Below are 23,987 nucleotides of genomic sequence, written 5' to 3'. Positions count from 1 at the left end.
TCCTGAATAGCAAATTTAGGACAGGTGATTAATTTGACATTCAATGCTGAGACTAGGGTTATTGTGGATGAGTAGAGCTCGTACAGCAAGAGTAACAGGAATGTGGGAGTTGTGAGTTTTTCAGTGTTATAGTTCCTAAAACATACTGGGGACCTATCGAAATAATTTCCATCTTTTTATCAATTAGTTTTAACGTACATGATGGCAACCAGGATTTAACTTTTGACAAAGAACTTTCCATGTTTTGTCGAACAAATACTTAACTGTCAGTTACCTGGTTATCAGATTGAAATTGTCAAATGCTAGCTGCTGCTGACATTTAAGGTTCCCAAACGGAAGGTGAAGAAGATTGTGCTAAGAATGCAACCTTGCATGGTAACATGGGGCATTGTTCTGATCAGTCACTGGCTTGTCTGGTCTGTACTCAATAGTTCAGTAACTTAGAAAAGTCTGCACTCATACAGCTGAGTATATTGTGTGGAATGTTGACCAACGAACAAACTTGGTGACGCCTGAAGCAATGTTGAAACAAACCATTTCAGACAAGTTCTAAGTTTTTGCAGCTAAGCACAAGGTTTATTATCCCCGCAACTTCGTGTTGGTTTTGATAAAACCATGTAATGTATAGAGCAGTGTACAATCACTGTACAGTCTTTGAACAATCTGGGCACAAGGAAAGGTTTGTTGATCCTACAGGTAATTGTGTGGTGGAGATTAGCCTTGAAGACATCTGTGACATGGGAACAGTAAATCTACTCCAGGTTGCACATGATCAATACCTGACCGTCGCCTGCTTATGTAGGTTCATTTGTCATCGTGAAGTTTTCAGGACAAACATGGTAAGATTCCTTGTTGGACTTGTCTGTTTTGGAGAGGGGAGAGAAACGTATCAGTATGTGCCCAAATCCTTGGAGTAGTAGTTAACCTGGACATGGCTCCTAGCTTCATTTACAGCTGATGTCAGAGTTGTACTGAATATTAGTGGCTGAACTTACTGGACCTTACAGAACTTATAGACTTTTAAATGACTCAGTCTTTGTTAGAGAGACTTAAGCCACAGACTGCTGTACATTACACGTTATTGGGCAGCCTCGGCCGTAGTATATGTATGCTGGGAATTGATCGTTATTTATATTCAAGATAATATTCTCAAAGCTTGAAAGTTTGAGTGTAACTTTCCGATATTGGTGCATGTGCACCTAATCAATTCTCAGTAGTTTTTGGTCAGTAATGGTCATGTGACATCTCACTGCTTCCTTGCCCAGGATAATTAATATCTCATGACCTCATCCATTGCTCTGGACTTCATGGAACCCAACAATTATGGCATCTGCTGAATGGTCTGACTTCAATGAAGTTTCTCTTTAGTGTGAAATGAATTAATTTTTTAATAGTAAATGAGGTAATAATTTCTAATTCCTTTTAAGGCATGAAAAGTAAAGTAACAGTTTCAAATTCCAAACTTGCTGACACTGATAAACATCAAAGATCTCCCTGTTTGTTCCCACATCAAGCTGTTATTGAAACACTATTTATAGAAGTTTAACTCAGTTCCACAAGGCCAAACTGAAACTGTTGTGGTCTCATCATCAGGTCTGTGGTCTGCTATTAATCATGTTATGGGTCTTTAAGTCTACGTTCACCAGATCTTTGATCATACTGGTTTTGTCTGAAATGTGAACTGATGAGCTGGATCACTAGATCAATATGAACGTAGATCTGAAGCAGTGTCAGAAAATTGTTGATATGTTACAATTCAGAGAGTTCTCCCTGTTTGGAAGAAAGTGGGTTTTTTTCACTGGAAAAGACCAAGCTACAACAATCAAACAGAGCATCGCCTCTTGTAGTCATCCAGACAATCACCAGCTTTTGTGTTTCGGTTACTGCTTAAGGTTAGTATGATCTTACCTCTAGAAACTGTAATAAACATTAATCAATACTTGTTGAGAGACATTCAGGGTTGTTTTGACACTTGTGCAGAGAGTCTTATCAGACCAGCTATAGGAGACATAGTCATACAAGTATTACAACTTACAACACAACAAGTGTCCCTCACAGGCTGTCAACATCACAACATTATTGGTAAGTGTGTAGAGTGCAAGATACCCTCAGAAAAGAATAAGGGATGAAAATGTTTACAACCACTTAAACCCTCATTAATGTGGGTTCAAGATCAGAGGCTTTATAGCAGGTAGTACTACGTGTGTAGTTGAGAACACTGTCACAACAGTCGAGTCTGGTAGACGATGTTACTGGTTTGAGGCTATCAAAACAAGGAAGTGGGTGATAAACAAAGTCACCGTAAATTTATTTCTGCCTCTTCTGTTGGCCCACATTCAAAGTGTTAACTTGTTATGGTCTACTTGCTGTCGAACTGGTATTAAGAAATGTGGTCACACAATAGTACATTCTGGTATGCAATTAAGTTGAATCTCCATAATAGTAGTGCACTTTACCATCCATGCATAGACAATCATAGGGGTAGTGACCTGAAATGTTGACACGTTGTTCCTGGTTGTAACCCAGCTATGGTGGGAAGTTTGCTTCCTGTGACAAAACTTGTAGGTAACTCCTCGAAAGTAGTTGTTTTTCATAGTTATCTGTTTGTTGCTGTAGTAGCATGCTGGATGTAAGAAATGACAGGCTCTCTGTCAAATTTTAATGCACTTGTCAGTAGAAAACAGGTATAAGAGGTCAAGAAGTATTTACAATTGTGCCCTGTACTAACCAGCCACTGAAATATACAACCTGCACAATATTAACACAGGTTTATAGACATGCTCAGAGGCTGATATTCACAACCATGCAGCTCGTGTCAGTAGGAATTCACATATTGGAATTGTAGATTTCTCGCTTCACATCAACAAGTCTTACATGTCATGGCTTGTAGATTCGGACTTGTGTTTTACTGATATCAAGATAAGTAAACAGGGTTTTATGCCTTGTAAATTAGTTTTTTCTTTTAAGACTTCCAAGCTGTGTGTTCCATTTCTGGTGTCCCCTGCCGTGATATTGCTGGAATATTGCTAAAAGCGATGTAAAACGATACTCACTCACTCACTCCAAGCTGTGTTAAAATATCTTTTAGTTTCAGAATGCGTTAACTTTCAAAAATTCTGTTTTGAACTAAATAATGATTTTTTTCCCCATTTGCCTTCAAAAGTCACTGGGGCGGTGGGGTAGCCTAGTGGTTAAAGCATTCGCTTGTCACGCCGAAGGTCCGGGTTCGATTCCCCACATGTGTACAATGTGTGAAGCCTACTTTTGGTGTCCCCTGCCATGATATTGCTGGAATATTGTTAAAAGCAGCGTAAAACCAAAGTCACTCACTCACACACTCCAAAGTCACTGAGTTTAGAATTATTGATAAATTCCTGTTTACGTTTGGCTGTTGGGGTACACGTAGACTAACAACTAGTCTCTGAAATGAACATATTTTACAGAAAAATAACTTGCCACATATTCTAGACTTGCATAGGCTTTCGTGGATATATTTGCTTCAGGGTCTGTAAGACAGATTAGTTTACATGTACCTGTTGATTGAAATTGAAACACAAGAGCCTTCAAGAACAATTTTCAAGGGTCCAAGTCCCCACCTCCCCTCATCATTTCAAACACTCGTATACATGTACTGTATACAACTTTGGTCAAGTTGAAGGGGACATTGAGATCCTTCATACTATTCCCTGCTCAAACTTGACACTGAGAGTGGTCCTTGTCATAACCCTAATGTTGAATATGAGCAACTGAGGGGATTCAAGTGTTACTTCACCAGCAAATACATACAGGCCCCCTGACCTGCTGTGTACACATTGATGGCAATTGTGATGGCGTTTCATGGAACAGAAGATATTTTATCTGTATAAATAGTCTAATTTCAACATACACTGATACACTACGTTATTAGAGGAGTCTTTAACTGTGAAGAGGTTAAACAGGTTGAGGGACATCATTGATAATCAGTCTTGGTATTCATTTAAATTTAGATAATATGTTCCCCACTGGTAAGCTACTCCTGGAACATTTTCCAGTTCTGGAGTGATAACAAATAAGTACACCACTAAAATGGTTTAAGTTCTACTTTCCCTTGGAAAACCTGTAATATTAGTCAGTAACTCAGGTTAGAGGGGTAGTCCCAAGCTACAACTTTCTTTTGCTTCGTAAGATTTATCCTCATGCATTTCAATATCCACCATAAATATCTGTTCCTAATCCTGGATTAAGCAAGTTGAGTCATGATTGTGTTTGATTTACAAGGTATGACCACACTAGCAGAGGCATCCTCGCGATAAGTGTTCAGCCCTTATCAGTTGTACACAGTCACGATGAGCTAGGGGACCGACCCGGTGTAGATCATGGTTCAGCATGTAAACATGTACCAGTAGTAAACAGGACAAATTGTTCACTCAAGGATCTCATTTGTTTTGCATATGACAATATCCCACTTTACATGGCATGTCATCATATCAGGATGGTAGCTGCACTGTATGAACTTAGCCTTCAACTGTCAGTGTCCTGTATGTGGGAGGTGTATATGGCCTTCTGAGTGTTTGATTGATTGGATTATTCCAGTCATTTGGTTTTGTGTTTACAAGAAGAAATTTGTACCTTCTCTGCCAAGATGTCCTGCAGGTGATAGTCCATTGCACAAGTGGTGAGGTGGAAATAAGGTGATGTTTATGGTTGTTTATTGGGCATTAAATAAGCTGTGGACTGACGTTGTTTGTTGTTTGTACCGGTAGAGTTCAGTACGGAAAGAATATATCTCTCCGGTATGACGCAGGTTGGTCTCTACTGCACTCCATCTTGACGGCCACTTATGTATGTTGGTTGTAGATATCTGCATGTGTGTATGTACTGTACGAGTGAACATTTACCATCTGGTATGGTTCCAGAGATTCGAATGCTAGCCCAACAGCAATTTGAAGGCTATAATTTATCATATATTTACATTGCACAGCAATGTTAACCTGTTGCAGACCTAAAGATAGAAGCGTCCGTTCACAAGGATATGTCTCTAGTCCTGCTACAAAGTTCCCATTGACCTAAAGATAGAAGCGTCCGTTCACAAGGAAATGCCTCTAGTCCTGCTACAAAGTTCCCATTGACCTAAAGATAGAAGCGTCCGTTCACAAGGAAATGCCTCTAGTCCTGCTACAAAGTTGCCATTGACCTAAAGATAGAAGTGTCTGTTCACAAGGAAATGTCACTAATCCTGCTACAAAGTTGCCATTTACCTAAAGATAAAAGTGTCTGTTCACAAGGAAATTTCACTAATCCTGCTACAAAGTTGCCATTTACCTAAAGATAGAAGTGTCCGTTCACAAGGAAATTTCACTAATCCTGCTACAAAGTCGCCATTTACCTAAAGATAGAAGCCTCCGTTCACAAGGAAATTTCACTAGTCCTGCTACAAAGTTGCCATTTACCAAAGATAGAAGTGTCTGTTCACAAGGAAATGTCTCTAGTCCTGCTACAAAGTTGCCATTTACCTAAAGATAGAAGTGTCTGTTCACAAGGAAATGTCTCTAGTCCTGCTACAAAGTTGCCATTAACCAAAGATAGAAGTGTCCGTTCACAAGGTAATGTCACTAGTTTTGACTGTTCCTGGTCTGGGACTGGCAGAGGGGACTAGCAGACTTAATGTGGAAGAGTTTTAAGAGTTAAGCGAAGTATGGTGATGTGACATCAAGGTACAAGTATGAGGCAGAGATAGAAAATGATGCTTGTCTAATGTCATTGACAAACTGCCCAGTAGGTAAAGTTTTATGTTGGCCAGTTGAAATGTGCAATGTCTAACAAGTTTGCCATATTTTACAATTACAAGGAGTAGTGGACTAAACGTATTGGTGTCTTCAATGTGGACTAGCAGTCTTATGTTAATTTCGGACATTGAGTTTGCTTGATGTTGAAGTCTTATCATGGTGTTGGCATGGTATGAACAAATAGAACTCCAGTGTACAAGAATTGGTTCCATATGTTGCTATGTTAGATGCTTGTTTAGAGGAGATAATGTTGTGACAGTGTGAATGTAACATGGTTTAGACGCTATATTACACCACTATGACACTCTATGTTACATCTTGCTATAAACCTGACGATATGGTGCTTGTTTGTGTCCTGGTGAGTGTTTAAAACCTGTTGCCCAGCTTGTCCGAATGACAAAAGGTCTGCAGTATTGAACAATGTATCCTACCATACTTATTGAACAAGGAGGTACAATGTAAGTGAGATAAGTTAACCAAATACATGCTTACGACAACGAAGGGCAATAGTTCATTGTATGATACAGCGTGCAAGTCATTGTAACAGGTGAAACTGACAAATACAATTAAAATAATTCTGGTAACCATGGTAACTGAATTATCGAAAACATCTGGGTATTGAAAGAGGTCAGGACCATGTGTAACTGCTTGAATATTGATAGAAGTGGCTTGAACCCATACTCCTCACTCACTCAGGTCAATGATTCCTCCTTGAACACATCTCTCAATAGGACATTGATGACATTGACCACAGCCTAAGAGCTTCAAGCCACTGTACAAATAAGACCTGGCTCTGTTTTCAGGCCAGCTGGTAGCTGTCTGATGATGAAGGCTGGATCCAGTACTTGTAGATGTTGTTCTGTCTGACACAGGTTGTCTATGAGGTCACGGATAGTTTTGAAAACTTAACACTTCCTAAACACAAGTTTTCAATGCAACAAATGTTAATTGTTTTTTAAATGAGTTTCTCAGTTTCTATGCGGATGCGTCGATGGCCTTACACTGGTGGAGGAGCTTGTGTTGGTGGTGACAGGATATTTTTACCAACCTGCTGAACATCTGTGTGGTTGTCTTCCTTAGTCAGTGGCTAAAGGGAAGTTCGTTGGCCCAATTAGTTGTCAACAGTTGGTGGTGCATATCATACCTTGGTTTGAGCTGAAAGTAAACCCAATGATGCAGGAATGCCAAATTTACCAAAGGACATGTTACTTTAATACAAATTCGGTCTTTTTTGGGTGAGAAAATAGTTAAAAGTCTTAATACTGACTGAGTTTGGTTTTACGCCGCTTTTAGCAATATTCCAGCAATATCACGGCGGGGGACACCAGAAATGGGCTTCACTCATTGTACCCATGTGGGGATTTGAACCCGGGTCTTCGGCATGACGAGCCAACGCTTTAACCACTAGACTACCCCACCGCCCCTAAGTCTTAATATAATGAAAATGGTAATGACCTCACTTTACACAGACCAACCATAACTGCGGTGTTGATACTGTTTTGTTAAGCAAAACTCTGTGTGTTATAATCTGTGTATACAGTGTATGGTCACATTTTTCAGGAAATCTAATTAATCCAAATAGCTCTGATTAAGACATCCCTTGGAGACACTGAACATTCCTGTAAATACAAAGTATATTTTACTCACATTTATAGTAGTCATCTGTGAGTAAAAGACCGTAACCATAGTAACAAATCAAGGGGGTCAGGGTTGCAATGAAACAGGCCTTTATTACACGTTTGTTTCCACATAGTATTCCATTGTTTTGACTGATTAAATGACAGCTTTGAGAGAATGAGTATCCATAGCAGGCTGCTATGGAATATTTGTACAGCATTATCTAGGAAACACACCAGTTTGTCATGGAAATTGTTTTATACAAAGGATCCCTTGATTTAGAAAATTGGAACTAATTCAAAATATTCACACCGTAACATTGTGTTTATGGCAGTGCTTGCAGGTACTCTATTGGAGGTTGTATTCAAGTCGTTACTGCTTGGAAGTAATGAGCAAACATGGAGTGCTGTTCCCTGCAATAGCTCAGTGTAGGTATGTTCAAAAAGGCCTTCATCTGAAATGTACAGCATTGTTATGTGCACAAAGGAAGAAAGCAGTAATTTGTTCAAGATATGCATATAGTTGATAGTACAGTTGTGTGGAGATGTTGGACTGTACGTCGGTGCACTTTGTACTTCATCACCCTGGAGCTGGTGGTGGTGGTTGTGTGAGAGAATGAATGAAATGAGCATGTGAGTGTATCCTGGTGTATCCGGTAGTTGTGACATGTACAACAGGTAAATATAATATGGGCTAGTAGAGGTATGTACGTCAGTTGTACTTGTCCCTACAGCAAGTAACATCCGTCAGCAGTATTGCGACACTCCGAGGACACTCCATGTCAAGCTGGGAAGGTCTAACAGAGATTAGTCAAGGGTAGGCTGTTTGTGGTGTCATGGTTGGTTGTTGAGAAATGTGTCCTCAATGGATCAACAAACTGATTATTCCATTGATGATTATAATGATTATTTCAACATTTTGTTAGTTAGGTAAGTTTCACGTTTAACAACTAAAATATGAGGTTTGTGTTTCAAACTTATTATATATTTTTGCTGTTAACATTCCAAACATTATAACAGAAATGGAACATAATTTTTTGTATTCACACTGTTTCTTTAAAAAATGTTATCAGATATTAGCAAAAACAACCCACACACATCAAAAGTTCATATGGCTATGTGTGAGTGTTTGATTTTATCTTGTAGATTTTAATCTCTGAAATAGTTGCTGATTCATGACGAGGTTGCCTTTCAGTTTAATCCCAGTGGGGATTTGTTTGACTGAGGTTTCAGGTTCACTTGTGCGATGTCCTCTCTGCTGTCTACTTGTCAGTAATAACTCCGACCCCATCAGGCTGTGTGTAGTACATGGTCTCTTGGGTCAGGGGTGGGGTAGCCTAGTGGTTAAAGCGTTCACTCATCACTCTGAAAACCTGGGTTTGATTCCCCACTTGGGTACAATGTGTGAAGCCCATTTCTGGTGTCCCCTATGTGATATTGCTGAAATATTGCTAAAACAGGGTAAAACTAAACTAACTTACTCACTCACTCACTCTTTGGTCAGGTCGAAAACCCTCCATGTGTCATTTTGTCGGGATAACAAGGGTAGTCACATCTGTGGTCCTTTAGATCACCATGTCAACTGGCAAGCAGGTAGGTGCTCTTGTGATTCTCCAAACAATTGAAATAAAGCTTCATGTACAGCTTTATAGTATGCAGTGTTGAAATTTAGGTTTCTTATGATCAATATCTCCTTAATTTTGGCAGTGTACTTGCCGATTTGTTCCATAGGGTGTTATATTCACTGAGTGGGCTTTATTTATTTTGCCCAAATTCAACATGTTGAACTAAGAAATTGCTTAATACCTTCATAAAAGATAAACAGCTTTAACAGAATGTTTTGTTCATCTCAGTCCAGCAAGCATGTGTTTGTCTTGAAGGCTGATATACACTTGCAGGGTTGTCTTTTACGGGTTCAAGTCCAACATACTTTGCGAATCTGAAATGTTTAATGTTCAGTGCTCAAGAGCTGAGATCACTATGTGACATTTACTTTGTTATCATTGGCAATCTCAACAAAAGTGTAGGTATTTCAGGTGAAAGTGTAGGCGTTACATGGCAACTACCCAGAACTTGGGTATGATAAACAAAGGCCTAGGTTTTTTTGTGAAGTGGGTGAACCGTGCAATCAATGAAAGTTTGAATAATTAGCATATCGCCGTGACTCGCTGTATCTTATATAGTGGTGGTAGGGCAACACTTTACCCACGAAGATCCGTGCTTGACATATGAAGCAGGAGCAGGTGGATACATGTCATCGTATCCCAGAGACTTAGATCGATGCTCATGCTGTTGATCACTGGATTGTCGGGACCAGACTTGATTATTTACAGACCGCCACCATACAGCAGGAGTGTGACATTAAGCAACAAACGAGCAACACCTATTTCCTGTATGGGATATATTTCAGCTATATTGTAATAGTTATCAACATGTGAGGTGCACACTAACAACCCAGTCTGTTACAGGACATTTTTGTGGAGCATGTCCAGTGATTAATGGCTTCCCTTATCTGTGCTGGTGGGTTGGTAGCCTGCCACTGATCCTGTGCTCGCTCAGTCTCAACAGATATGTAAGTGACACAAGTTGTTGTCATGGCTACAGATTAGTGCTTACTGCGTCCCAGATTGGTTGTATGTAGGGGTAGTGTATAGAAAAGTTTGTGTGGTATACAGAAGTGCTTTCTTTACATGAGTTCTCCCAATTCTCACTGGGTTGGCTATCATCACACTGATGCTTCCAGTTGTCAGGGTTAGATGGGTATTGGGTTGTCACTTTGATGCTTCCAGTTGTCAGTGACTGAGATGGGTATTGGGTTGTCACATTGATGCTTCCAGTTGTCAGGGGCTGAGATGGGTATTGGATGGTCACATCGATGCTTCCAGTTGTCAGGGGCTGAGATGGGTATTGGGTTGTCACATTGATGCTTCCAGTTGTCAGTGGCTGAGATAGGTATTGGGTTGTCACTTTGATGCTTCCAGTTGTAAGTTGCTGAGATGGGTATTTGGTTGTCACTTTGATGCTTCCAGTTGTCAGTGGCTGAGATGGGTATTGGGTTGTCACATTGATGCTTCCAGTTGTCAGTGGCTGAGATAGGTATTGGGTTGTCACTTTGATGCTTCCAGTTGTAAGTGGCTGAGATGGGTATTTGGTTGTCACTTTGATGCTTCCAGTTGTCAGTGGCTGAGATGGGTATTGGGTTGTCACATTGATGCTTCCAGTTGTCAGGGGCTGAGATGGGTATTGGGTTGTCACTTTGATGCTTCCAGTTGTCAGGGGCTGAGATGGGTATTGGATGGTCACATTGAAGCTTCCAGTTGTCAGTGGCTGAGATGGGTATTGGGTTGTCACTTTGATGCTTCCAGTTGTCAGTGGCTGAGATAGGTATTGGGTTGTCACATTGATGCTTCCAGTTGTCAGGGCCTGAGTTGGGTATTGGGTTGTCACATTGATGCTTCCAGTTGTAGGGGCTGAGATGGGTATTGGATGGTCACATTGATGCTTCCAGTTGTCAGGGGCTGAGATGGGTATTGGGTTGTCACATTGATGCTTCCAGTTGTCAGGGGCTGAGATGGGTATTGGGTTGTCACATTGATGCTTCCAGTTGTCAGGGCCTGAGTTGGGTATTGGGTTGTCACATTGATGCTTCCAGTTGTAGGGGCTGAGATGGGTATTGGATGGTCACATTGATGCTTCCAGTTGTCAGGGGCTGAGATGGGTATTGGGTTGTCACATTGATGCTTCCAGTTGTCAGGGGCTGAGATGGGTATTGGATGGTCACATTGTTGCTTCCAGTTGTCATTGGCTGAGATGGGTATTGGGTTGTCACATTGATGCTTCCAGTTGTCAGTGGCTAAGATAGGTATTGGGTTGTCACTTTGATGCTTCCAGTTGTCAGTGGCCTGAGATGGGTATTGGTTGGTCACATTGATGCTTCCGGTTGTAAGTGGAGGGCCAAGATGGCCAGTGATAGCATTTTTACCATATTTACAATTATAATCTATTTTAGTGGTTTGTTATAACCTATGAAATGCATAAATGTTGAAATAAAAGAATATACCGGCACACACAAAACAGGTTTATCATAACATGTTATTTTATCAATATTTAATTGTATATTTCTGAACAGAATGTTCCTTCATGTACATCTATGCACTATTGATGGATTTACCTGGTCCAAGGATTACTTTAGACCTTCATATTTCCTTGGCGTATAAAGTAGCCTTGTGATTTGACCTTTTTTATCCTGGTGTGAAGCCAGTAACTGAAAATAGATTGATTATGCAAGATCACGGGCTTGTTATAATGTGCTACCTGCCCGGCTATAATGTATTACCTGTGTATGATGTTAGAATACATCAGCGAGAGTGGGCAGTACTACAGGAATACGTATTGACTTTGAGGACAATGCAGTTGTTGGAACAGGCAGTCCAAACACTGGTGGGGGTACGAACAACTCCCAGGTGTAAGGTGTAGTTTTGCATGCATGTGGCTTTGTGTTTGTGTAAAAGTCTGTCGACATGCTTGGTTGGAGTGACTTAACATGGATGAACACATGGGCAGGGTGTGGGTATGTTTCTGCAGCTCCTTTCAGCTATATGCAGGTATATGCCACTGGTATATGTTTCTTCAATCAATGATATACTTTGTGTATGCTATCTGTCTGTTGTACTTTTTATAAACTTATGCTTTATTTAGGGAAATATAAAACAATGCCCAGTAAAGCAGAAAATGCAACTGAAATGGTAAGTCATTATTTGTTATGATGGCATATTGCAAATTTCACATTTAGTACACAAAATAGTTGTTTTTGTCCTGAAACGTATTCACCAAGTAAAGGTTTCTATATAACTTTTAGTTGTTTATGTGTGTGTGTACATTTGTGCACACATGTAGCGTGTGCATGCAAGCGTTCTTGCGTGCGTTCGTTCATGCGTGAGTTCGTGCGCGCACTTTCCTAGTAATCTGATTCTGATCCAACCAGACCTTTTTAACGTAATCCCCTTCATGGTCAACCACCAGTTATATCTTTTATCGTCTTTTACTATGATACAAATGGGGTTCTTATGCTACCCTTCTACTCTCCTAGGAAACCCTTGATCCACACAATCCACTGGCAGACGCTGACCTTATATACAGAAGCCAAATCATGTATGCTCCATGATCGGTCAGAAGGAACGGAGAAGGATAGTTCTCCATTACTCAATTTCTTGTAGTATATGTTGCTGGGGTCACTGTTTTTTTAGACAGAATGTTGCTGGGGTCACTGTTATTTTAAACAGAATGTTGCTGGGGTCACTGTTTCTTAGACAGAATGTTGCTGGGGTCACTGTTATTTTAGACAGAATGTTGCTGGGGTCACTGTTTTTCAGACAGAATGTTGCTGGGGTCACTGTTTTTCAGACAGAATGTTGCTGGGGTCACTGTTATTTTAGACAGAATGTTGCTGGGGTCACTGTTTCTTAGACAGAATGTTGCTGGGGTCACAGTTATTTTAGACAGAATGTTGCTGGGGTCACTTTTTTAGACAATGTTGCTGGGGTCATTGTTTTTTAGACAATGTTGCTGGGGTTGCTGTTATTTTAGACAGAATGTTGCTGGGGTTACTGTTTATCAGACAGAATGTTGCTGGGGTCACTGTTTTTTAGACAATGTTGCTGGGGTCATTGTTTTTTAGACAGAATGTTGCTGGGGTCACTGGGTTTTAGACAGCATGTTGCTGGGGTTACTGTTTTTTAGACAGCATCTTGCTGGGTTCACTGTTTTTTTTAACAGAATGTTGCTGGAGTCACTGTTTTCCTGACAGAATGTTCCTGGGGTCACTGTGTCCAGACATCTGTTTTTTACGGTTGCTGTGACCAGGCAGCATGTTGTAGGGTCTCAGTGTCGACCCAGACAGCTTGTTGCCAAAGGGTTTCTGTGCCAAGACAGCAGATTACTGCGCTGCGGTGTCAAAGCTGGATGTTGCTGGGGTCAATGTGTGTCCAGACAGCAGATTTTAGGGTCGGTGTGTCCAGACAGCTTCTTGCTTGGCTCAGTGTCAAGACCGCAGGTTTGTAGGGTCACAGTGTACAGACAGCAGTTTTGTTTTGTCCAACCACTTGATATTCTTGTAAGATGCCATGGTGTTTTTATAATAGCTTAATGATTTTCAGGAAAACAGGAAAGATGTTAAAAGTCTCTGTAAAATAGTGGAGTAGTATTTATTTGTTCTGGTAAACTTTAGTAAATGAATGCCTCCTGTTTCGACAGGTGTTTTTTAAATAGAAGATTTCAGTCCTTATATACAGTTTGCCCCCAAAATGTCTACTTTCCTTAGCATGGCTGTTCATTTTCATTGCTCATCATTTTGTCACTGTTATTAGCAGAGCTTTCCAGAGTAATCACTGGATTATCTGGTCTGGTTTGTCTCTTTACAGCCTGTTGCCATATAGTAGGGTGTGTTGAGTGCTGCAGAACAACCATCACCTCATCCACTCTTCTGCTTTTGGTTTTAATGCTCTGATGATGTAGGGAGTGTGAGGTGTGAAATTAGGTGGCAGCTGTCGTGTAGTGGACTCGTTAGCGGACCCAGGCCACACTGTCCCTGACATACCAGCTCTGAAGGTGTTCCCACACACCTGGTGTCACTCCAAGTAGCTACTACATCAGAGGAATATGTGGCTTTCATGTGTTGTACAACGGGTTAAACATGCAGGACATGAAACTTTCTTGTAAGATTGTTTTTCATTTTGCTACATTTGCCTTTGTTTCCTCTGTTTTGTGGCCTTGAAGGAGGAAAGCTGAGTCACGTGTAGTTCCCACTATCATGGCTCATGCCTGTCTTCAGCCTTCAAAATAGCTCTAGTCTGCTAGCCAGAGACAACAAAATCGTGCTGACAACAGTTAGAATCTAATGACGGTCCCCATTGACCAATAGTGTTTCAGAGCCACTAGTTCTGAATGAATTCCAAATGCTTAAATTTTCTACGAACACAAACTGAACAAAGCCTACAGAAAAAATAGACGTAGTAAACAAAAGTGACAAAACTCTTTCCACTTCCATAAGAAATCTGTGCTTGAGTCCATACAGAATTCCAACTATTGTTTGTTTGTTTGTTTGTTTAATGCTGCATTCAGCAATATGATCTGTATGATGATGGTCTGAGACCAGATAGTCCAGTGATTGACATCCCTATGCTTGTCTTAGATAACTAACAATATGTAGATATTGATATGGTAAGTCATTATACAACACTGACAGTACTTTTGGTCTCTGTGTTCATCTGGCAGCAGTGAGACTACCTGTAATCAGGTTAGTTCTGATTCCAGTGGGCCAACCATGTTGTGCTCATGCTGTCCTGAACCACTTGCTTATAATGGGTTCACAGCTCACAACTGCCCTGTGATATATTGCTTTGTATGTCATTGCTGCACTGTGATATATTGCTTTGTATATCATTGCTGCCCTGTGATATATTACTTGTTTATCATTGTTTCCCAAACCTCATCTATGATATACTGTGGACCTTCTGTGAAACAGCAATAAATATACCATTTTTCCTTAAATAGTGTGCCATGTTGTCCCCTAAACATAGCTGTATGAACTGTTACACTGTAGTCTTATCAGCAATCTACTTGTGATTCGGACTGCAAGTGCTGGATCAAGATCTAAATGGGTGACATCTTTCCACCCGGATTTACATATTGGTACATTTAGGTCGAAATGCAATGGTAGGCTCACTAAGGCAATATGAAAGTAATGAGTGTTCTGTGCTTTTCTGTAGCTGCTGTATTCATCACTACAGTCGCAGCATAGAGAATGGCGCTGTTTTCTGTCTGTCATTAAACCTGTTTGTGAAACATGTATCCAACAGATTGATGTTGGAGCCAGATGTTGGCAGTGTATCAGGCTGGGGGACCAGCTGGTATTTATGGAGTCATCCATTTCATCCAGCATGTCATACTGACTGATACTGAGCTGGATGTGGAGGGTCCTGGTGTCATACTCACAAGCAATTGACTCGGCAACAATGGGCTCAATGGAGCATTAAACCAGCCAAACATCTTCACACATAGCAGTAGGTTATATAACACATGGACCGGCCATGGCACTTCCAGGTGAAGGTTCCTTCGGGGATTTGGTGCCTCCTGTTTTCACCACCATGTCACTATGTGACACAAAGAGGAATAAGATTAACTCTGTTTTCATTCAGTTTTCATATTTTCCAGTGGTTTGTCGTGTTTGTAGTGTATGTTTCAACAGTTGGTTATATGTTTGAAGTGGGAAACAGTCATGCTTGGGAAACTAATCCTTTAGGGAAACCTGATCACTTCCTTAAGTTTACCACAACAATGGTGATGTGTCATGTGCTGTCAGGGTAGTGCTTTATGGTTTCCTCCCTCAAACTAACTGCAGGTGTGTGTTTATGTAAAGCACTGGTATTTGAAAAGAAAGACAGTGACTGAGCTGATGGACTGTGACAACATGGTGAGTTGATGGACTGTGACAACATGGTGAGTTGATGGACTGTGACAACATGGTGAGTTGATGGACTGTGACAACATGGTGAGTTGATGGACTGTGACAACATGGTGAGTTGATGGACTGACAGCATGGTGAGTTGATGGACTGTGACAACATGGTGAGTTGAAGGACTGTGACAGCATGGTGAGTTGAAGGACTGTGACAGCATGGTGAGTTGATGGACTGTGACAACATGGTGAGTTGATGGACCGTGACAGCATGGTGAGTTGATGGACTGTGACAGCATGGTGAGTTGATGGACTGTGACAGCATGGTGAGTTGATGGACTGTGACAGCATGGTGAGTTGATGGACTGTGACAGCATGGTGAGTTGAAGGACCGTGACAGCATGGTGAGTTGATGGGCTGTGACAACATGGTGAGTTGATGGACTGTGACAACATGGTGAGTTGATGGACTGTGACAACATGGTGAGTTGATGGACTGTGACAACATGGTGAGTTGATGGACTGTGACAACATGGTGAGTTGATGGACTGTGAGCATGGTGAGCTGATGGACTTTGAAAACTCTGTGCCCTAATGCTATCAATTTTAGTTTCGTTGAGAATTATATGGTTTTATCTTTTACTTAAATCCCTGTTCCATTGTGGAGAAACATATTTTTTGGTATGGATGAATCATTTGTTTGTCAAAGTTGACATCATAATAATATTTTCAACACTACACAGTCAGTAAGGTAGTAAGGTGTATGCATTCCTGAAGTATTTTCAAGTATTCAAATCTTCATACAGAGGCAACCTTAATTCAGCATGTATGTATGGAAAATCTAACTAAATATGTGTGATTGATAATCTGTGAATGACCTGTGAGTAGTTGAAAATGAGGTCACAAACCATTCCCCGGGTATGTTTTTATGGATTTTGTGGATATACATGTATAATGTTGGAACATGTGTAACATGCTGCTTAGACTCTATAGGCAATCTCCTGGACTGGACTTCATTTCACTACAATAGATACATCACGTTGGCAGTTCACTAGACATCTGTCACAAACATTAAATAGCTGCTTGATGAAAGTCGTCATCCATCATATCTAGCTGATGTATTGCTGATTCAGTGTAAGCTGTTTAGACATTGATGAATTTACAGTGGTTCATCTTTGCATACAAAAATACATTATTTTTTCGAAAAATATATCTTTCCTATGTCATCAGAAATGATAGATGATCAACACCTGGATACTTAGTCAGAATTAGATGGCATGAGGGCTGCTTCTAGTGCTTCATGGACAATGCTTCCTTATTTGGAAAGTTGCCAGTGTCATGGAGGTATTAATATGTCCTGACTGGGATATAAACAGCTGATCATCCCAAGCTGCCCGACTTCTACAAGTGGTCAATTCCTGTACACTGTTGGTCATGTGTGTTCTTGGCTTGGTGATACATTGTGTTATTTGAAGCTGTCAGTGATAACTGAAATCACACACACAAGTACACAGACAGGCTAAATTCACATAGGAGGAAATGAGGCCTATAGTACGATGAAAGTACAACACACCTGCAAAATGTCAGTGAGTGCCATTTCTCCTATGCCTGAAGATCATTTTCACCTGTTCTAAACTTTGCCAAACATTTTCATAAAGGTCTTGATGTTTCAGTAAGTGTTTTTAGAACTGCTACCAGTCCTTGATGTCTCCCTCGTACATAATTGTCCAGCAGTCTCTGAATAAATACTGACATGAAAACTTACTTCTTGTGTCATCCAATTCCTATTCCAAATCCATATTGCTGGCAACTGATACCCAGTTTGTATCTTCAGCATTACTGTAAGTTTGCAGCCTAATGTAACAGTGCCTGGTGTAATCTGTGGTTGTTCCACCTAATCCAGTGCTATATAGTCCACATGTTGGTGTAGATGCACATGGCATAGCAACAACATTCTTTTTAGGGTATCAATTACTCCATCCATTCTTTTGTAAAAATTTAATGAATTTAGTGTTAATAATTTTCAAATTGTGCCACCCCAAACTTTGTGTCAACATAAAATGATTGAGTATTGAGTGACCATTTGCCAGTCCAGCCATGCTGTGAGAATGCGACCTGTGAAGGTGCGGGTTAGAATATTGATCTTCAGTAACCCATGCTTGTTGTAAGAGGTGATTAATGGGATCAGGTGGTCAGGCTTGCTGACTTGGTTGACACATGTCATCAGTTCCCCATTGCGCAGATCGATGCTCATGCTGTTCATCACAGGATTGTCTGGTCCAGACTCAATTATTTACAGACCGCCACCATATAGCTGGAATATTGCTGAGTGCGGCGTAAAACTAAACTCACTCACTGTGAGAATGCAACAATAATGCTGAGCTGTGGGTATGCAAGTTGGAGGCATCAAGATGACGATCAAGGTTCACAGAAATCAAAATATTTGCTGTGTTGGAACTAAGAATGAACGTCTCAAGGTGTCATAACCCTAATGTTACAACATGAAAGAATTAGTGGTGAATAGAGTCAGGAAATACTGCATGAGACTTGTAGGTCCCCAGTTTACACCCCTAGTTTGTGGTACTATGGTGGTGGGTGGGGTTTATTACATGAATATGCATCAGGAAGAGCAGGGTTGGGTTTGTTTAGTTGTTGTTAATAGGTTTTGTTTATAGCACTGAGCAGTTTCCGTCACTGAAACTGACTGGAATACCCTTACAATCGTGAAGATCTGGCATAACTTGCGTTATTCTGGCACTGATCGTGTATCAGTGTGTCATCAGTTAAATATCACCGTGAATGATGTAATATGTCAATATGTGAGGCATGTACTTCCCCGGTGTATTGATGGACCACATGGTTGGTGCTTGGCGGAAGTGACATTTACACACAAATCTCGTCTGCAGGAGCTGCTGGGAACACAGTCAGGCATTTTCTTACATTGTTATTGGTGTGCAAGTTATGTCATTATTTGTATATTTTCGGGCACAGATTTTCTGTTTGAAAAAATATTTGTTTAAATGTGTATCCTCTCGTTTCCCTTCCAGTGCTGGTGCATATGTTTCACAACAAACCCATGTATTAGAGTTGTTTTCACTTGTATTTATCACAAAATAATAAATACAATTATCATGTTTCCTTTTTGAACAGGAATAATGGGTCAGCATGATTTGAGTGACTTTTTAAGCTGATGGGTACACTCATGTGTTTTTGAGAAACAGTTGTTTAAAAAGTCCAATATAAGTACATTCCTTGTGTTACCTTGAAGTACAATAGAACTAGGAGTGTCAGGTTGCTGAAATAGCCTTCTTTTTTTTGTTGTCGAAAACAAAAGAGTTAGAAACTGCAAATCACTGCTCATTGAGTTGGCTGCAGCTCTTGTGTGTGCCACAGCTCTGCTCACTTGTTGGGAGAAACCTGTTGATAAATCCAAAGAACAATAAAAATTTGTTTTCATATTTTGTTGCGAAGCCTTGGCGGCTGCCACCGACTGGTTTAAATAAATATTTTGACCCTCAAACATGCCGCTGATGTCAGAGGTTAGAGGTCAAGGGTAGCTGAATATTTCCTCCTACGATTTTGTTTGTCTACTATTTGCACAACCTGCGTAAGATAAGACTATCGTCAGTTGTATATGGGAACTACAGCAAATGGGCTCCACTTAGAGACATAGGAGCCAGCTTTTGTATGGTTTGACCACAGATATGTTTTTGTCATCAACAGGTGAAGTTGCAATCACGAAGTCGTCACATCTAACCCGCTCTGTGACTGGAAACACGTAAATTTCTCTTCATGTACACAGGGAGAATCCACCAGCCGTAGTTCAGGTAGGTGATGGTGCATACTGCAGTTACATGGGTTCTACATGCTTATATACTGGGTTACACGTGCTTATATACTGGGTTACACCTGCTTATATACTGGGTTACACGTGCTTATATACTGGGTTACACGTGCTTATATACTGGGTTACACGTGCTTATATACTGGGTTACACATGCTTATATACTGGGTTACACATGCTTATATACTGGGTTACACGTGCTTATATACTGGGTTACATGCTTATATACTGGGTTATACATGCTTATATACTGGGTTACACGTGCTTATATACTGGGTTACACATGCTTATATACTGGGTTACACGTGCTTATATACTGGGTTACACGTGCTTATATACTGGGTTACACATGCTTATATACTGGGTTACACATGCTTATATACTGGGTTACACATGCTTATATACTGGGTTACCGCGTGCTTATATACTGGGTTATACATGCTCATATACTGGGTTACACATGCTTATATACTGGGTTACACATGCTTATATACTGGGTGACATGCTTATATACTGGGTTACACATGCTTATATACTGGGTTATACATGCTTATATACTGGGTTATACATGCTTATATACTGGGTTACACATGCTTATATACTGGGTTACACATGCTTATATACTGGGTTATACATGCTTATATACTGGGTTACACATGCTTATATACTGGGTTACACATGCTTATATACTGGGTTATACATGCATATATACTGGGATATACATGCTTATATACTGGGTTACACATGCTTATATACCGGGTTATACATGCTTATATACTGGGTTATACATGCTTATATACTGGGTTACACATGCTTATATACCGGGTTATACATGCTTATATACTGGGTTATACATGCTTATATACTGGGTTACACATGCTTATATACCGGGTTATACATGCTTATATACTGGGATATACATGCTTATATACTGGGTTACACATGCTTATATACTGGGTTACACATGCTTATATGCTGGGTTACATGCTCATATACTGGGTTACACATGCTTATATACTGGGTTACACATGCTTATATACTGGGTTACACATGCTTATATACTGGGTTACACATGCTTATATACTGGGTTACACATGCTTATATACTGGGTTACACATGCTTATATACTGGGTTATACATGCTTATATACTGGGTAACACATACTTATATAATGGGTGACACATGCTTATATACTGGGTTACACATGCTTATATACTGGGTGACACATGCTTATATACTGGCTTATACATGCTTATATACTGGGTTACACATGCTTATATACTGGGTTACACATGCTTATATACTGGGTTATACATGCTTATATACTGGGTAACACATACTTATATAATGGTTGACACATGCTTATATACTGGGTTGCACATTCTTATATACTGGGTAACACATACTTATATACTGGGTTATACATGCTTATATACTGGGTGACACATGCTTATATACTGGGTTATACATGCTTATATACTGGGTAACACATACTTATATACTGGGTTACACATGCTTATATACTGGGTTACACATGCTTATATACTGGGTTACACATGCTCATATACTGGGTTACACATGCTTATATACTGGGTTACACATGCTTATATACTGGGTTATACATGCTTATATACTGGGTTACACATGCTTATATACTGGGTTATACATGCTTATATACTGGGTTACACATGCTTATATACTGGGTTACACATGCTTATATACTGGGTTATACATGCTTATATACTGGGTTATACATGCTTATATACTGGGTGACATGCTTATATACTGGGTTACACATGCTTATATACTGGGTTATACATGCTTATATACTGGGTTACATGCTTATATACTGGGTTACACATGCTTATATACTGGGTTACACATGCTTATATACTGGGTTACACATGCTTATATACTGCTTATATACTGGGTTACACATGCTTATATACTGGGTTACATGCTTATATACTTATATACTGGGTTACACATGCTTATATACTGGGTTACACATGCTTATGCTTATATACTGGGTTACATGCTTATATACTGGGTTACACATGCTTATATACTGGGTTACACATGCTTATATACTGGGTTACACATGCTTATATACTGGGTTACACATGCTTATATACTGGGTTACACATGCTTATATACTGGGTTACACATGCTTATATACTGGGTTACACATGCTTATATACTGGGTTACACATGCTTATATACTGGGTTACACATGCTTATATACTGGGTTACACATGCTTATATACTGGGTTACACATGCTTATATACTGGGTTACACATGCTTATATACTGGGTTACATGCTTATATACTGGGTTACACATGCTTATATACTGGGTTACACATGCTTATATACTGGGTTACACATGCTTATATACTGGGTTACACATGCTTATATACTGGGTTACACATGCTTATATACTGGGTTATACATGCTTATATACTGGGTTACACACATATATGCTGCATTATATACTGGGTTACACATGCTTATATACTGGGTTACACATGCTTATATACTGGGTTACACATGCTTATATACTGGGTTACATGCTTATATACTGGGTTACACATGCTTATATACTGGGTTACACATGCTTATATACTGGGTTACACATGCTTATATACTGGGTTACACATGCTTATATACTGGGTTACACATGCTTATATACTGGGTTACACACATGCTTATATACTGGGTTACACATGCTTATATACTGGGTTACACATGCTTATATACTGGGTTACACATGCTTATATACTGGGTTACACATGCTTATATACTGGGTTACACATGCTTATATACTGGGTTACACATGCTTATATACTGGTTACACATGCTTATATACTGGGTTACACATGCTTATATACTGGGTTACACATGCTTATATACTGGGTTACACATGCTTACTTATGTTACTGGGTTACACATGCTTATATACTGGGTTACACATGCTTATATATGCACACATGCTTATATACTGGGTTACACATGCTTATATACTGGGTTACACATGCTTATATACTGGGTTACACATGCTTATATACTGGGTTACACATGCTTATATACTGGGTTACACATGCTTATATACTGGGTTACACATGCTTATATACTGGGTTACACATGCTTATATACTGGGTTACACATGCTTATATACTGGGTTACACATGCTTATATACTGGGTTACACATGCTTATATACTGGGTTACACATGCTTATATACTGGGTTACACATGCTTATATACTGGGTTACACATGCTTATATACTGGGTTACACATGCTTATATACTGGGTTACACATGCTTATATACTGGGTTACACATGCTTATATACTGGGTTACACATGCTTATATACTGGGTTAGGTTATACATGCTTATATACTGGGTTACACATGCTTATATACTGGGTTACACATGCTTATATACTGGGTTACACATGCTTATATACTGGGTTACATATATACTGGGTTATATGCTTATATACTGGGTTACACATGCTTATATACTGGGTTACACATGCTTATATACTGGGTTACACATGCTTATATACTGGGTTACACATGCTTATATACTGGGTTACACATGCTTATATACTGGGTTACATGCTTATATACTGGGTTACACATGCTTATATACTGGGTTACACATGCTTATATACATGCTGGGTTACACATGCTTATATACTGGGTTACACATGCTTATATACTGGGTTACACATGCTTATATACTGGGTTACACATGCTTATATACTGGGTTATACATGCTTATATACTGGGTTATACATACTTATATACTGGGTTACACATGCTTATATACTGGGTTACACATGCTTATATACTGGGTTATACATACTTATATACTGGGTTACACATGCTTATATGCTGGGTTACACATGCTTATATACTGGGTTACACATGCTTATATACTGGGTTACACATACTTATATACTGGGTTACACATGCTTATATGCTGGGTTACACATGCTTGTATACTGGGTTACACATGCTTATATACTGGATGAAGCATACATATTGCATGTTGAAGTTGTGTGAAATTGTTACATTCTGGGTAAAACATGCATGTTGTAGTGGTGTGAAAGCACGTTGCAAATGAAAAGCCAAATAAGGGTCCCAAAGAGCACCCAAAGCACACCCTTCTTGTCCAGTGTTTCTGTAACACTTTAAGACTGACTTCTTACAGTTGAGCAAATTGTTAGGACAGAAAATTATTGTCTAATCACCTCCGTCTTTAGTCATTAATTTCTATGGGAATTCCAGGATAGAATAGGTC

The 23,987-nt window shown here is 39.8% G+C and overlaps 2 protein-coding genes across 2 annotated transcripts in view; one reads left to right on the top strand and one right to left on the bottom strand.

The window, feature by feature from the left end:
* The window catches only part of LOC124273928 (anion exchange protein 2-like), a 103,432-nt gene that overhangs the window by 20,433 nt on the left and 59,012 nt on the right, over positions 1-23,987 (top strand). The window contains exon 3 of the mRNA XM_046709271.1: positions 19,557-19,660. The gene's annotated coding sequence lies outside the window, so the exon portion shown is untranslated. The remainder of the gene's footprint in view (positions 1-19,556; positions 19,661-23,987) is intronic.
* On the bottom strand, positions 6,565-13,974 carry LOC124273929 (putative cell agglutination protein pfl3). Its single transcript, XM_046709272.1, has 3 exons — positions 13,850-13,974; positions 10,157-11,042; positions 6,565-6,642 (listed from the first exon to the last, which is right to left on the bottom strand). The coding sequence occupies exons 1-3, from the start codon at positions 13,972-13,974 to the stop codon at positions 6,565-6,567; spliced, it is 1,089 nt and encodes a 362-aa protein (XP_046565228.1).

Source organism: Haliotis rubra, unplaced genomic scaffold (genome assembly GCF_003918875.1).
Source record: "Haliotis rubra isolate DU_JTF1 unplaced genomic scaffold, ASM391887v1 Scf186, whole genome shotgun sequence".
NCBI lineage: Eukaryota > Metazoa > Mollusca > Gastropoda > Lepetellida > Haliotidae > Haliotis > Haliotis rubra.
The sequence above is the reverse complement of the archived record's forward strand: the minus strand, read 5'-3'. Positions and strand labels throughout refer to the sequence as shown.

Bases quoted from the DNA above. Each gene is read 5' to 3' on its own strand.
- LOC124273929 (XM_046709272.1), bottom strand. From the start codon at position 13,974: ATGTCAGGGACAGTGTGGCCTGGGTCCGCTAACGAGTCCACTACACGA. The intron at 11,043-13,849 runs GTGATGGTTGTT...TACCCATCTCAG, and splicing joins AAAGCAGAAGAGTGGATGAG to CCCCTACAACTGGAAGCATC. The intron at 6,643-10,156 runs GTGACAACCCAA...GTGACCTCATAG, and splicing joins TGACAACTGGAAGCATCAAA to ACAACCTGTGTCAGACAGAA.